Raw genomic sequence first — 15,998 nt, 5'->3', positions numbered from 1 at the left:
AGGTGCTCCTCAGTTTCAGCAGCAGGGTTGTGCATTTGCATAATGCAGGTTGTTTATAAGTGTGCCTCTAATCCTGATGCCACATTTCTCCTCATAGAGCCCAGCCACCTGGATAATCTGTTCTGTATATAGAGTGAAAAGATAAGGAGATAGGACACATCCTTGGTGCACACCCTTCCCAATTTTGAACCATGCAGTGTTTACTTGTCCTGTTCTGATGACTGCTTCCTGATCCAAGGAAAGGTTTCACATAAGCTAAATCAAGTGTTCTGGGATACCCATTCTTCTCAGAATCAGCCACAGTTTGTTGTGATCTACACAGTGAAATGCCATTGCATAGTCAATGAAACACAAATAGACATTCCTCTGGTACTCTCTGCTTTCAGCCAAGATCTATCTGACATTAGTTATAATATCCCTAGTACCATGGCCTCTTCTAAACCCAGCCTGATCTTCAGGCAGTTCTCTGTTGATGTGCTATTCTAGTTATTTTTGGATAATCTTCAGCAGAATCTTGCTTGCATGTGATATCAATAATACTGTTCAATAATTTCCACACTTTTGGATCACCTCTTTGGAATGGGAACAAATATAGATCAGTCAGTTGGCCAAGTGGTTGTCCTCCAAATTTCTTGGCGCAACTTGGTGAGCACATCCAGGACAGTGTCTGTTTGTTGAAATATGTCAATTGGTATGCCATCAATTCCTGTGGTCTTTTTTTTTTGCCAATTCTTTCAGAGCAGCTTAAACTTCTTCATTTATCAACACTGGCTCTTGCTCATAAGTTGTTTCATGAAATTCTTCTGTGTCTGCCAATTCTTTTTGGTACAATGACTCTGCATACTCTTTCCATCTTCTTTTAATACTTCCTGGATCATTTAATATTCTACCCAAAGCATCTTTAAGTATTGCAACTCGAGGCTTGAATTTGTTGTTCAATTCCCTCAACTTAAGAAATGCTGAGCATGTTCGGCCCTTTTGATTTTCTGATTCAAACTCCTTGCATATTTCATTGTAATACTTTGTCTTCCCATGATGCCTTTTGGAGTCTTCTGTTCAGTCCCTTAATATCTTTATTTCTTCCCTTTGCTTTGGCTTCTTAGCGCTCTACTGTAATATTCAGAGTTTCTTCTGACATCATATCTTGGTAGTTTCTTCCTCCTCTGCCTTTAAAATGACCTTTTTCATTCTTCCTGGATGATATTCTTGAACTCATCTGGTCTTTGTTCATTAGTGTTCAAGGCCTCAAACCTGTTCCTGAGATGGTTTTGAAATTCAGGTGGGATAGACTCAAGGTCAAATGTGGGTTCCTGTGGATTTAATTTAATTTTCCTTAGCTTCAGCTTGAATTTGCATATGAGTATGTGATTATTGTCAGGGCAAGTTTTACCATTGCCATTTTGCTGTGTTTCTTTTTCTGTTGTTTCTGGTTACTATAGTCCATCCACTTTCCTTGGTGTCTCCATGTGAAGTGTTACACTTAAAATTTCTTGTAGTTTTTGTATTGTTTTCACAAATTCCTTAAGTTCCTTCTTTTCTCAAAAGATCTAATTCTTCCTTCATAATTGGTGGATTTAGGATCCTTTGTTACCAATTGATTTCTTTTAACTTTCTGCATATGCCATCACATTGTCTTCTAGCTTGAATGGTTTCTGCTAAGAAATCAGAACTTAATCTAATTGTTTCCCCTTTGTTTTTCTCGTGTTACTTTGAGTATTCTATCCTTATCTTTTCATTTGGAGAATTTGACTAGGATATGTTTTTCTTTTGGGGCATAGACTATTTGGTATTCACGGTGCTTCTTGAATGTAGATTTCCCCATTCTTTATAATACCTGGGAAGTTTTCTTCTAGTACTCTTTCCACAATTTTCTCAGTGATTTCCCTCATACTGCCATGTTCTGGAATACCAGTCATACTTACATTGTTTCTTTTGATGTTATCCCACATGGTTATAATGTTTTCTTCATTTTCTTTATGTCTCATCTCTGATATTTCTTCTAGTATGTTTCCAGTGAGGCCTTTGTGTTCCAGCTCACTGACTCTCTGTTCCATCTCTTTAGTTCTACTTTTTTCCCCGTACCAGCATGTTGGACATTTCTGCCAATTAGGTTTTAATATTCTGGATTGGATTTTTATCTTTTCAGTTATTTCCAGTCCTGTGTTGGTTGTTCAGTCTCTCTCTTGTGATGATTTTTTTTATATGTTCTTGTACCTCTTTATTTATACTATCAATTCTTTGTTCCAGCATTTTCATTTTCTTCTTTAGCTGTTCACATTGCTCCTCATCAATATAGTTTCTGGATCACTGTCTTTGGTGTATTTGCTCTCTTAAAGACTTCCATTCTTTCTTCCGTTATTTGCATTTTTCTGTAGCCGTTCAAATAACTCTACATCAACATATTTCTTCTAGTTTTCTCTATCTGGGATATTCATTGGATATGCTTTTTTATGATAAGTTTGTGATTTTTTTTTTAATCCCTCCATGATGACTGAGGCAGACTGCTACTTTCTCAACATTTTGTGAGTCTTTTCTTAGTAGATGTTAGGTTGTTGTAACTATAATTTCCCACGGTATGGCAATATTTTGTGAAGGACCTGTCTATTGGTGCCAAAGTGGGTTGACTGTTGCCCTCCAGAAATTGTGGCTCCACCCAAACTCTTCCACTTGACCTTAAGAAATCCCATATGATGTTCAAGGCCAAAGTACTTCCCTTCTCTAGTCTATGAGACAATTCAGTTGTGGGTCCTTGACTTCATTTTTGTGCTAGTTGCAAGTGTTATCTTAACAGGATTTTGCCTACTGGTGATCCCCTGGTGGTTAGGAGTTGGAGGGAGGCAGTGGATGTTCTCCCATCCACGGTAGGTGAGCTGATCTCTCTGTATAATTCTGCCCCATCCGAAGAGCTGACAGGGGACCTTGGTCTCTCTCATACCTCTGAAAGGAAACAGTAACTATCCACATGGAGCTCACCTGAGGGACTGCAAAGGTATCAGATTGATTACATCTGTGTAAAGAGTCATTGGCAAAGTTCAATCAAACTCAGACTAGGTGCTGATTGTGGAACAGATCATCAGTTACTCATGTGCAAGTTCAAATTGAAGTTGAACAAAACAAATCTACAAGAGCCATAAACTTGAGTCTATCTCACCTGAATTTAAAAATCACCTCAAGAACAGATTTAAGGCATTGAACTCTAATGATATAAGATCAAATGAATTGTGAGATGGCACCAAAGATATCATGAAGAGCAAAATGTCATTACAATGAGAGGAGACAGAAAAGACCAAAATGGGTGTTAGAAGAGATTTTGGAAATTGGACTAGAGCCTCAAGAAGACAAAACAAAGGGAAGGGATGCCAAAGTAAAAGAGCTGAACAGAAGATTTCAAAAGCCAACTTGAACAAAATGGGATCAAGCTTCGACAGATTAGTCTAAGGTATAAAGAGACTGCTAAATACAGCCATAAATGCACAATCTGGAGAGGATAAAATGGATGAATGGGACCTTCTAAAGATTAAATCCCTCTGCACATTAAAAACATTTTCCAACAGAGTAAAAAGAAATCCTACTGATGGGAGGGGGGGGTATTGGCAATATCATTTCAGACAAAGGTCTCATATCAAAAGTTTACAAATTCCTACAGGGCCTCCACAAGAAAAAAAGATTTATAATGAAATTACAAAATGGGCAGAAAACACAGAAAGAATTTTCACAGAGGAAAGTATTCTGATAGCCAACAGACATGGGAAGAAATACTCCAAATCACTAGCAATAAGAGAGATTCAAATCAAAACCACAATAAGATATCATCTCACCCCAGTAGCAGTGGCAAAGTTTAATAGGAAAGAAAGTAACCAAAGTTGGAGAAGATGTACATAGACAGAATCTCTTATACACTATTGATGAGATTGTAAAATGCCACAACCACTCTTTAAGGCAGTTTGGCCTTTCCTCAAAAAGCTGAACATAGAAAATCCATATGACCCAGCTATTCCACTCCTTGGAATATATCCTGAGAAAATGAGAACTGAGGCATAAATGAAGATTTGTACACCGTGTTCATAGCAGTGTTATTCTCCATTGCAAGAACATGGAAACAGCCCAAATGTCCAACCACAATCAAATGGATAGAGAAATTATAGTACATTCACACAGCATGTAGGATCAATGATTTGGTAAATTACCACCTGTCTTGGGAGGAACTGGCAAACATTATGCTAAGTAAATTAACCCAGTCCCATAAAGACAAATACTCTGTATAAGCACGCTATTGTACAAATAGAAAGATAACTAGTAAAACATGTATGAGGATCTAAGGGGGTTGGGGGAAACAGAGGGGTAAGGATGAGTGGAGTGGTTATAATCATAGTGTCATAAAATTTGATGGGTGAAGGGAGAGGTGGGTAAAGGAAATAGAAAATATCCAGTGTGAAAATCAATGTATACGAACTTTGTAATAAACCAGTATAAAATAAAAATTTTATTTAACAAAAAAGGCAGCTCAAGAAGAGAAAGCAAAGGGTCATAACATAATATTTTAAAAAGCCATACTTGCAGAATATTCAAAGAAGAATGATCCAGAAAGCATCAAAAGAACATGGAGGAAATTCATGACCATTGTACCAAAAAGCATTGGTCAAGACTGAAATATTTCAATAAATAGCACACGATAAAAAAAGCCAATGGTGATGAGGGAAGAAGTTCAAGCTGCACTGAGAACACTGACAACAAATAAAGCAGCAGTTATGGGATACCAGTTGACATGTTTCAAGCAAGAGATGCAGCCTTGATGTGCCCACCAGTCTGTGCCAGGAAATTTGGAATGTAATTACCTTGCCAGCTGACTCAAAGAGATATTTGTTTTCATTCCCAAGAAAGGCAATCCAACAGAATGTGGAAATTATCAAGCAATACTATTAATATCACAAACAAAATATTACTAAAGATCATCCATAAATGGCTAGAGACAGAGAACTGCCAGAAGTTCAAGTTTAGATTTAGAACACTATAGAAGAGGCCATGGCACCACGGGTGTCATTGGTGATGTCAGATAGATTCTGACTGTAAGCAGAAAATACCAGAAGAATGTACATTTGTGTTGTATTGACTATTCGAACACATTTGACTCTGTAGATCATAACAAGCTATGGCTAACTTTGAGAAGAATGAGAATCTAGAACACTTCATTGTATTCATGCAAAACCTGTACCTAAACCTAGAAGCTATGGTGTGGTTATAGCAAGAGAACAATGCATAGCTCAAAATCAAGAAAGGTATACAACGGGGCTGTCTGCTTTCTCTATATCTATTCAATCTGTGTGCTTGAGCAAGCAATTTAAGAAACTGGACTTTATGAATAAGAATGTAGCATAAGAATCAGGAGAAGAGTCATCAGCAACCTGCTATGCACATAATACAACCTTGCTTGCTTGCTTAAAGCCAGGAGGATCTGAGGCACTTGTTGTAGGAGATCAAAGCCTTCAATGTGGATTACATCTCAATACCAAGAAAACAAAACAAAATCTCACCACTGGGCCAATAGACAACACATAGATGGTGAAGAGATTGAAGTTGTTAACTATTTCTTCTAACTTGAATCCACAATCAACACCCTTGGTACCATCAGTCAAAAGTTCAGGAGCTGTCTTGCATTGAGAAAGTCTGTTGTCAGAAACCTCTTCAAAGTACTGAGAAGCCATGATGTCAGCTTAAAAACCAAGGTGTCCTTGATTCAGTCCATGGTCTTTTCAATAACCTGCTGTGCATCTGAAATATAGAAAGTAAATAAGGATGACAGAAGGATAATTAATACCTTTTAGTTTTAGTATTGGAAGAAAGTACTGAATATCCTATGGACAGCGAAAAGAACAGATATGTCTTCAAGAAAGGGCAGGCAGAGGGCTCCTTTGAGGCAAGGATGGTGAAGCTTTGTCTCACATACTTTGGGCTTGTTATTTGGAAGGTCATGTCCTTGGAAAAGGACATGTTGGAGTGTTGGTGAAAAAGAGGACATCCCTCAAAAAGATGATTGACAAAGTGAGTGCTCCAAGGGGGTCAAATATGCCAGACACGGTAAGAATGACACAGGATAAGACAGGGTTCAGATTTGTTGCTGATAACATGATTATGAATCATACTCAACTTGACAGCATATAGCAGCAAAAACTAACAACAATTTATATCATTTAATAATAAGACAGCAGCCTGACAGAATGTGGAAACTATTGAATAATATTGTTAATAGCACATCCAAGTAAAATCTTGCTGAAAAATTTTCAAGAACAGCTTGAACAGTACGTCAACAGAGAACTTTCAGAGATTCAGACTGGATTTAGAAGAGGTTGTGGTGCCAGGAATATTATTGCTGATGTCAGATGGACTTTGGCTGAAAACTAGGAGTACCAGAAAGACATCTACTAGTTCTTTATTCACTATGCAAAGGTATTTCACTATGTAGAACATGACATACTGTGGATAACATTGAGTAGAACTGGAATCCCAGAACACTTAATTATGCTCATATGAAGGAAGCCTGCACCTCAACTGGAAAACTGTTGTCAGAACAGAACAAGAGAACAAACACTGCATGGTTTACAATCAATAAAGGTATGTATCAAGGCTAAATCCTCTTTCCAAATCTGTTGAATCTCTATATTGAACAAATAATTCAGGAAGCTGGACTTCATAAAGAAGAATATGATATCAGAATTGGAGGAAGACTCATCAACAACCAGCATTATGCAGATGACACAATCTTGCTTACTGAACATAAGAACTTAAAGCACTCACTGAAAAATATCAAGGATTCAGCATTCAGTCCAAATTACATCTTAAAATCAAGAAAACAAAAATCCTCATGATGGGACTAATAGGCAACATCGTGATAGATGAAGAAAAGATAGAAATTAGCAATGTTTTCATCTTGCTGGAATCTATAATCAACAGCCTTGCAGTAAGGAAATCAAAAGACATGTTCCACTGGGAATACATACAGTCAGGGACGTCTCTAAAGTGCTAGAGAGCAAGGATGTCAGTTTAAGAACTCAGGTGATGTGTCCCAACCATTTTCAATTACTTGCTATGCATCTGAGATTTGGATGGTGAATAGAATCGATGGTGCTGGAGAAGAGCACTAAATATTGCAGGACTGCCTAAAGACCAAATAAATTTGTGCTGGAGAGAATATAAACAGCATGTTCCTTAGAGGGAAGGATGGTGAAACTGTCTCACATACTTAGGGCATGTTGGTAAGGAGAGGCCAATCCTTGGAAAAAGACAACATTCTCTGAAAAGTAGAGGGTCAGCAAAGGAGAGGAATGTCCTCAATGAGATGAATTGACACAGTAACTGCAGCAATGGGTTCTAGTGTGAAAGAGATTATGAGGGTGGCATAAGCTAGGGCAGTATTTGGATCATCGTGTTGCTATGAGTTGTACTACACTTGACGTCACCTAACAACAACAATTTACATGATAAATTATTCAAGCTACAAGCCTATGATAAAGACAATGTTATTCAAGTTCTATAAACAAGGGAACCAAGACTCAGAGAGGTTAGTTAATTATTCAACAGCATATAAATAAAATGTCAAGCTTTGAGCTGAGAGCTATCTAACTTCAAACCAATGTTTGAACAATATCTTGTGGCTTCCTCAATTCCCCAAATGTCTATTGATGCATGCAATGATTTAGCTGTCTTTGCAATCTCTTCTTTATCTAATACGGATCTTTTATTTATTTATTGCTTTTATATCTTCATTTATTCCTCTCAACAGGATGTATTCCCCATTTCTGTCTTCAGCATGCTTACCAGTTAGCCTGTTGTTGTTGTTAAATGCCGTCGAGTCACAGGCGACTCATAGTGACCCTATGAAGGAGAGTCCTTGACATTTGGGTGCCTTTCATCCTCTATCCAGGTTCATAGGGTTTCCAGAGGCAAGCTATTATGGAATTGGATGCCACTCCTCCTTCCAAGCTTGTTTTAATCGGGGAGCTCCACCCCACTTTCTGTCCGCATTGGGTAGCCAACCATTAACACATTTGACACATCAGTGTCACAGTGTTCAGCCTCACAGCAGCCACAAGTGACCTCAGTATGGCAACTTGTACCCCAGGGCTATATGACCTAGAGGAATGTCTGAACAAAAACAATAAAAGACAGGCCTGAGGACCGCAGATTAAAAGTCACCCACCTTTGGCTTGGTAGCATTGCTTTCTGTCCACTGGGCCAGCTGATCTCTCTCTCTATGTTGATATTGTTGTTGTTAGGTGCCATCGAGTCACAGACCAGTTACCTAGCACACAAAAATTAAGCCAAACCGGAAAAGTTACAGAATCAGTGTATTCTATAGAGATACACACATGTAAAAAGAAAGTTACTCTGAGGGTACTATGTACCCAGAACAAGGCAATAAAGATCTAAAGACCTGAAGTTTCAGTGTGTTTGCGTTTTTTTCTTTAGAGCCACTAATGTGTATGCCATTTTTCTCGGGCGACTCTTGCCACCTAGTGGCAACACAGGGGCTCATGGTGAAACCAGAAGGATTTTTGAAGCTTCATCTCACATATTTTGAGAATGTTGCAAGAAGGGACTAGTCCTTGGAGAGGGACATCATGCTCAGGAGGGTAGAAGGAAAGTGCAAGAGAAAAAGTCCCTAGATGAAATAGATTGACTCAGTAACTGGGGATTTGGAGGTAGGAGTGTTAGGGACAATTAAGTTGGCTCAAGATAGAGCAGGATTATGTGCTCTTGTACATAGCGTCACTATGAGTCTCAGGTGACTCGGTGGCACACAGCAACAACAACAGCAGCAAAGATCTCATAGAGAATGTTTTCTAGAAGCTGAGCAACCTTAAAAGTTGTGGCCAGGACCCAGGACATGGTGAAAGTCAGCCTCCTTTTGTAGAGAAAAGCAGCTAAAACCCTGCATACCACTGTTGCTCTTGTGTGTATGAGAATTGTGTATTTGTTGATTATTGCCTGTCTTTTATTTCTCTCCTCTAACTCTTAATCATACTTACTTACTGCAAGAGCAGCCATTTTGCATCTCTTTAAGCAAAGTCAGAGTCATTTTTCTATTTCCTAGATGATCATTTTGGCATCTAATGCATTTATAAGTCGTCTTCTTGGACATGAAGGGATAACTATTTGTATTTTTCTTAACCAAACACTAGATTTTCATCTGAGATTGTTTTTGAACTTGACAGGCATATTGGATATTTATGAAAAACCTAAGAGTTGATAACCGTGAGGCTATAGGTTTAGATGTGCCCTTTATGCTTGTTGGGTGTTTTTTTAATAAAGTAACTGCTTTGCAGAGGGATCTTGTTATCTCTAAAGTAAAACAGATTAGGAAAGCTGTTTTTCAAAGAGATGAGAAAGCGTCCATTTCCAGATGTGTCAAAAACTACTGAATCACACTGTCAAAGAATTATGTGGTTGAGGGCAAAAATCAAAAAGAAAGAAAAAGGTTATTTTTATTATACTATTAAATAAAGGGCTCAGATTAGTTTTAGAGTATCCTTTCTTTTGACAAAATAATTGACTGAACATTTTTAAAAACATATTTTATAAACTGGAGACTTCTTCTTCTAGATCCTTAGACACTGGAGGGAATATCAAATCTCCCGGAAATCTGGCAGACCATGGAATAGAATAATCTTTATCCCACAGATTTCATATCAGTTGCTTCAAGGACACAGGGGACATCATGGTCTATTTAGAGTTAGAGTTGGCCTGAGTTCTCTCTTGAGTGGATGTATTTATATAAATACTAAACTTAATTGGCTTTATAGTTTCCCTCTAAATCAAAATGGAACACTCATGCTGTCAGCCTTCACCAGCCTGACGCAAGATGGAGTTAGTAGTGAAAATGTAAGTAGCTATGTTCCTAAAAGAAAGATAAACATCAATTTGTCCTAGGTAGGCATAATTAACTACTCCCTCTAGAAGCCCAAGTATTTTTTTTATTTGTCCTAGTATGACAAGTTAAGTCTTCTGTTTAATCCAATATAAATTTTTCTATAGGTTTTCTTGCATATTGCAACTCTTTATATATGACTATCCTCATTTCCAGTTTTAATATAAAATGCACATAAGACATTGAGACAAATTACTAGTTCCAACTTTGCCCCCTACAGAAAACTGTTGGGGTGAAATAATATGAAGTTCCACTTTTAAAAAGTTTATGTTTGGAAGTTAGGGGTGAGGTAAGAAGAGACTGAATATAGCCAAATAAATAACATCAGGTTCTGATAAATGCTATGATTAAAGCAAAGCAGAGTGCAGAAGGCTCTTAAAGAGATGATATTTGAGTAATACTCTGAATGGTTGTTGTTGTTAAGTGCCATCGAGTCACAGGCAACTCAGAGTCCTCAAAGCTTGGGTGTCTTTCATCCTCTCTCCAGCTGAATGAAGTACAAATGTTGTTGTTGTTAGGTGCCACTGAGTTGAGTGCAATTCACGGTGACCCTATGAACCACAGATCTGAACCCCCTCCTATTCTGTGCCATCCTCACATTTCCTGACATGCTAGAGCCATGGAGATTAGAATAATCCTAACCCAGGGACAAAGCATGCCAGAGAGGGAAAATGTAAGCAAAAACCCAGAGGCACAGACAGCAGGCACTGAGTTGGGTGTGGAGTGAGCAAGGGAGAATGTGAAAAGACAGACAAGTAACTGTGCATACGTAATGAGTGATGATTGGAAAGTTAGGCAGAGGTCATTTCATGTATGAGTTTGTGGAACTTGATGTTTTTACTATTATTCTAACGCTGATGAAAAAAGCCGGTTGGCTCAATTCATCAGCAGCCTCACAAATATATTCCTATGAGATTCAACGCCTTTACTCTATTTCTTTGCTCAAATTTAGAAAAATACTATAAACTTTATCAATTACTGTACTTGGTATTCATAATCGCAAAAGCTTATTACACATCTACAGTTATTTGTTCCTTCCTGTTCCATTTTTCATAGAAGTTTTTCTTTCTATGTGACATTTATTAATTTTTTAGAATGGCTGAAGCATGATGGTATAAAAACCAATAGCATGATTTTTTCTGTCTCTCCTAAAGTCGTTGGTCGTTTGTTCTACAGTCAAGGATGATATTGCTTTCCTAACCATTGTGTGAGTTTATTTATTGGTCAAAAGGAGAGCAAATGTATATGCCTTATTTGTTCACTTAACTGACTTTTGTTAAATTGCACCTAGAACATTAAAAATGCTCAATAGATGGCTTTTAGATTAATAACAGTTTAATGAAGAATTCTGTAAAATGATGGAATTGTATCATTTTCTAATCAGTACATTTAATCGGTTAAGATTTGTCTTTTTTTTTTCATTACATACATCCACTGTCACTCATCAGATAGTACCCAATATGTTTGAAAAGACTTTTGTGAGGGTTGCTAGTAAGACAAGATAAACAGTGGAACCAAGCTACTAATCAGTCAATGTTATCAGTTTAATACATAGGTATTTGTAGTGTGGAAAGACGCATTGTCAGAAGACAATGTTTCAATGCAGAACAACTGAAAAGATATAAATTCTGTGTAGCAAGCTTCTTTTCAAAGAATTTAGTAGGATTTTTCTAAGAAGAAACTGATTTAAGATTATTGACACAAACACCCCCTTTGGAGGCATGAAACATGCCTTTCAGGAATTGCCTTTTTCAACACGGAAACATAGATCATATGTGCAACAAAAAGGCACAGCACTGACCAAAGCAAGAACAAAGGCCGACTACAATTGCATATTGGTGTCTTTGATTTACAGAGCAGACCACGGACAGCGAGATCAAAGATGAAGCAGTCACGCAGGCTGGTTCTATTGAAAAGGTAAGGAATGATTTTCCTAAAAGTGTAGATGACAAGTAAGATGATCTGAGCAAGCCATGACCCAGAGTGAGAAACTCCCACACAAAAAGGACGGTTAGAGGACAATGCTGGCGGGTAGGGGGTAGGGAAGATGATTCAGACATCCCTAGAACTGGCTTCAGCTGGAGAGAAAGGGGTTAATTTTACTAGCCTGCTCAAGCAAAACTTCCAAACTCCACGCTCCTCTCTAGACAGTGTGGCTTGGCATCCTCACAAACACCTGCTGACCATACAGCCATGGAGAACTAATGCTGTCTTGAAGTGAGTTCAGAAAACCTGCCTATAATTGCTAACAGGACACAGAAGAGTATAACCTAACAATAAAAATATTTAGATTATGTTGCCCATAAAAAAAAGTCAAAGGCATACTCTTTCTGGCAGCAGTTCTCCTAAAATGTTGCCATATGGATTTATACATATGCAGATTTCCCCAATTAGATGGGGTGCATGCTGGTGAGCTGGTGGAGTCCAAGAGGGCTCCATTTGGACTTAAACAAATTAAAGCTGAAATTGTGTTCATATGATTTTTCTAGAAACCTAAGAAGATGACAGTGGAAGCCAGTTTGGAGGACATAAAGAAAACGCAGCAGCGCAGTCTAATGGACTGGAGTTTTACTGAACAGTTTAAACCAGAAGTACTGCTTCAGGTATTTATGGACTGTGATTCTCTCGGAGACAGGCGCATAGGTCTGGGGAGTTATGATGTGATTTGGAACAGTTCACTTCTAGGTTACTCTCTCAGCTCTAGTTCAGATAAATAGTCTCATTTACTCCAGGAATGGAATGAGTTTATTCTCAGGTTTTGTGATGCATTCTTAGAGAAGTATCAAACAGTTTTACATATGTTTTCTGAAAGAATGATTTTATAAAGCTTTCTAAGGAAAAATAAATATACATAAGTGTTACATGTATTTTCTAGGGGAACAAAAGTAAGCTTTATGGAGAAGCAACTTCATTTCCCCATACTACCTGTCAAATCTATTATTATGTTATCATTACTTTTCTAATTAATTTCTGATGCTTACTCACAGGTCAGTCGTAACTATGGTAGTTAATACTTACTGAAAACTTGCCATGTTCCAAGCAGTATTCAATGTATATTATTAGCATTTAAGCCCTCACAGTATCACTAAGAAGTTGAAGTTACTTAGGTAGTAGGAAAACAAGGCACTAAGACCAAGAATTCATTTTGCTCAAGGACACATAGTTGTCAAATGTTAGAATTAAAATATGAAACCAGGGAACTGGGCCAAGTGTGTATGTTCTTAATTACTATGCAAAATAACAAGTAACACTAAATGGACTTCCTATGTTGCTTTGAATTTTATATCTATAATCTATCTTATTTTTTCCCTTTTAATTTAGACTTTGTCTTTATAAAAATTTTAGATGTTGTTACACACTTCTAAATTTATTTTGACTCAGGATTGCCCAGTATAAAAACAAAGCTCCATTTGAGTTCGTTTTTGAAATATCTTGGTCAGTCCGTCTCATTGAAAGTCTTCTTTTTCACTGACCTTCTACTTTCGGAAGCTCTGAAACTTGATTCCCTCATTAAAAGACAATTAGCTGTGCCCACCACTAACAAACATATACACATTCACACAAACATACCTCTCTAGATTCCCAAAGCACTTCTCACCATTTCCTGACATTATTCATGAAAATGTAATTTTTGGTTATGTAAATATTCAGTATCTACTTTGTTGCCATTATAACATTATTCTTAGCTCAACAATAAAATAAATCTATCATTATAATTAATTTTTAATACTATTTTTTTGTTTGCCTGAAATTAATAATTGTCATCTCCCTCTTTGTTTTGCTTCCCATATATCCTATACATCACTTGTTAGTCCCCAAACTCTATCATTGAGTAAATCTCCTCTTAATAAATTTAAATCTAACAAGTGCTCTATCAATTTTACTGTTTTAGCAGTATCTCTTCCAGATGCTCTGAACTCTTTCTTGACCTCTAGACCTGCTGCACAGCTGTGCGCCTGGGATCACCCTCTATCTCACCCTGGCCAGATCTTTTGCCTCTCTTTCCAGTTAGATGCCTTGTTCCCTAAATCCTATGCTTCCTTCTTTCTTGGATTATCATGTCTAAAAAAAAGGAGCATTGCTTCCAGCAGTTTCCTGCATTAAGTATATTTCTGAGACATTGCATGTAATACAATGCCCCAGACTTTGCATTTGACTAACAGTTTGGCTTGGTGTAAAATTCCATGTTAAAAAAAATATTTTTCCTTGAAAATTTTAAAAATTCCTCAATATGCTTCTAGCTTCTAGGGTTATTGTTGAAGTTAGCAATGAAATTGGTGCTTTACCAGCTGTATTGTCTTGTTTTCTCCTTCCCTCTGGAAGATTTTGAGATATGCTTGTTTCAGTGCTCTGGATTTCCCATTGCAGTACATTAGTCTGGATCTATGCATTGTGCTGATGAGTACAGAAACGCATGTCCTTCCATTTCTACAATTACTTAATTGATAATCTCACTTCTACTTCCCTGTTCTTTGTTCCTGGAACTCTATGACTCTTATATTAGATTTGCTGAACTAAGCCTCCAATTGTCTTATCTTTCCCCTCCTGTAAAATGAATGGGGCTGTATCTAGACTCTACTAACTCCACAAAGGAGAACTGCCTGCATTAACAAGATCCACAGCAAAAAAACCACTTCCTATGAGATCAGATATTAAAAACATCCACAAATTCCAAAACCTAATTCCTGTAAGAACAGACATGGCCTCCTATGATCCTGAACCTACTTTACTAATTCTAACACCAACTTACTAATTTACTGGTTCTGAAATCCATTGCAATGACCACACAGATCTCATAAAAGCATACTCTGTTACAGGGTTTGTCAGAGAACTTGACAGGTTACAATTCAGGTTGACATTAGGATACAATTTCTCAGTCAGCTCAGCTTCTGGATCCTGTAGGGCAGTAAGATTAATGCTGTGATTAGTATAGAGAGGTGCAGGAGCATGCGGGAGCATGCCTTACCTGATATGAATTGGATGCTGTTTATGAGAGCAGTCCTCCCTTGTGCACTTAGTGGAGGAAAGCGCCATCTACATGCTGCCATTGCTTTTTTTACATCAAAAAATGCCAAAGACCAAGAATATCAGTTTATCAACTAAGATGTCCATAATTCAAGCCATAATCTTATAATCTTATAAGTTGCTTCCTATGATCAGAAAGTTGGAAAATGAAAAAGAGTAGCAAAAGAATTGATGCCTTTTACCTGTAGTGCTGGAAAAGAGTATGGACTATGCCACAGACTGCCAAAAGAACAAACATGTCTCTCTGGGAGTACGTGCCCCCAGAATGCCGCTCCGGAGCAAGGCAGGTGAAATATCATCCCACACACTTTGGGCATATTGTCAGGAGGGACAGGTCCTTGGAAAAGAACATCAATCTGGGAAAGGTGGAGGGTCAGAGAAAGAGATGAATGTTGTTGTTGTTGTTGTTGTTGTTGTTATGTGCCGTCGAGTCATTTGCAACTCATAGCGACCTTATGTACAACAGCCCTAAATCCTGCTCTATCCTGTGCCAATCTCACTGCCTCTGACACATCCATCCCGATTACCCCAGTCACTGAATCAATCTACCTCATAGAGGGTCTGCCCCTCCTGCGCTGTCCCTCCACCCTCCCAAGCATGATGTCCCTCTCCAAGGACCCTCCCTCCTTACAACATGTCCAAAGTATGTCAAAGCCCCAGAATCCTTGCCTCCAAGGAGTAGCCTGGTTTAACCCACTCCAGGATGAATTTGTTTGTTTTCTTGGCAGTCCATGGTACTCTCAATACTCTTCTCCAGCACCATAGCTAAAAGGTATATCCTTCTATCCTCCATAGTCATTGTCCAACTCTCTGATGCATAAGAAGTGATTGCAAAGACCATGGCCTGTATCAGACTCACCTCAGTCTCCAGAGACACACCGTGTACTCTTGAGTACTTTAGAGAGGTCCCTAACAGCAGACTTTCCAATCAAGATACGTTTTTTTATTTCCTGGCTGCTGATGCCAAGAGTGTTGACCGTGGAGCCTGCGACTCATAGCGACCCTATGTACAACAGCCCTAAACTCCGCTCTGTCCTGTGCCAATCGCACT

The 15,998-nt window shown here is 38.1% G+C and overlaps 1 protein-coding gene across 1 annotated transcript in view; it reads left to right on the top strand.

Annotated features, from left to right (window-relative positions):
• The window catches only part of SPAG17 (sperm associated antigen 17), a 395,169-nt gene that overhangs the window by 207,727 nt on the left and 171,444 nt on the right, over positions 1-15,998 (top strand). Inside the window, exons 16-17 of the mRNA XM_006902657.1 lie at positions 11,778-11,839; positions 12,412-12,525. Coding sequence (XP_006902719.1) covers positions 11,778-11,839; positions 12,412-12,525 — 176 coding nt within the window. The remainder of the gene's footprint in view (positions 1-11,777; positions 11,840-12,411; positions 12,526-15,998) is intronic.

The sequence above is a fragment of the Elephantulus edwardii genome, unplaced genomic scaffold (assembly GCF_000299155.1).
Source record: "Elephantulus edwardii isolate Elephantulus edwardi_28Jun2011 unplaced genomic scaffold, EleEdw1.0 scaffold00437, whole genome shotgun sequence".
NCBI classification, from domain to species: Eukaryota; Metazoa; Chordata; class Mammalia; order Macroscelidea; family Macroscelididae; genus Elephantulus; species Elephantulus edwardii.
Note: the sequence above shows the minus strand (reverse complement) of the source record. Positions and strands in the feature narration are given on the sequence as shown.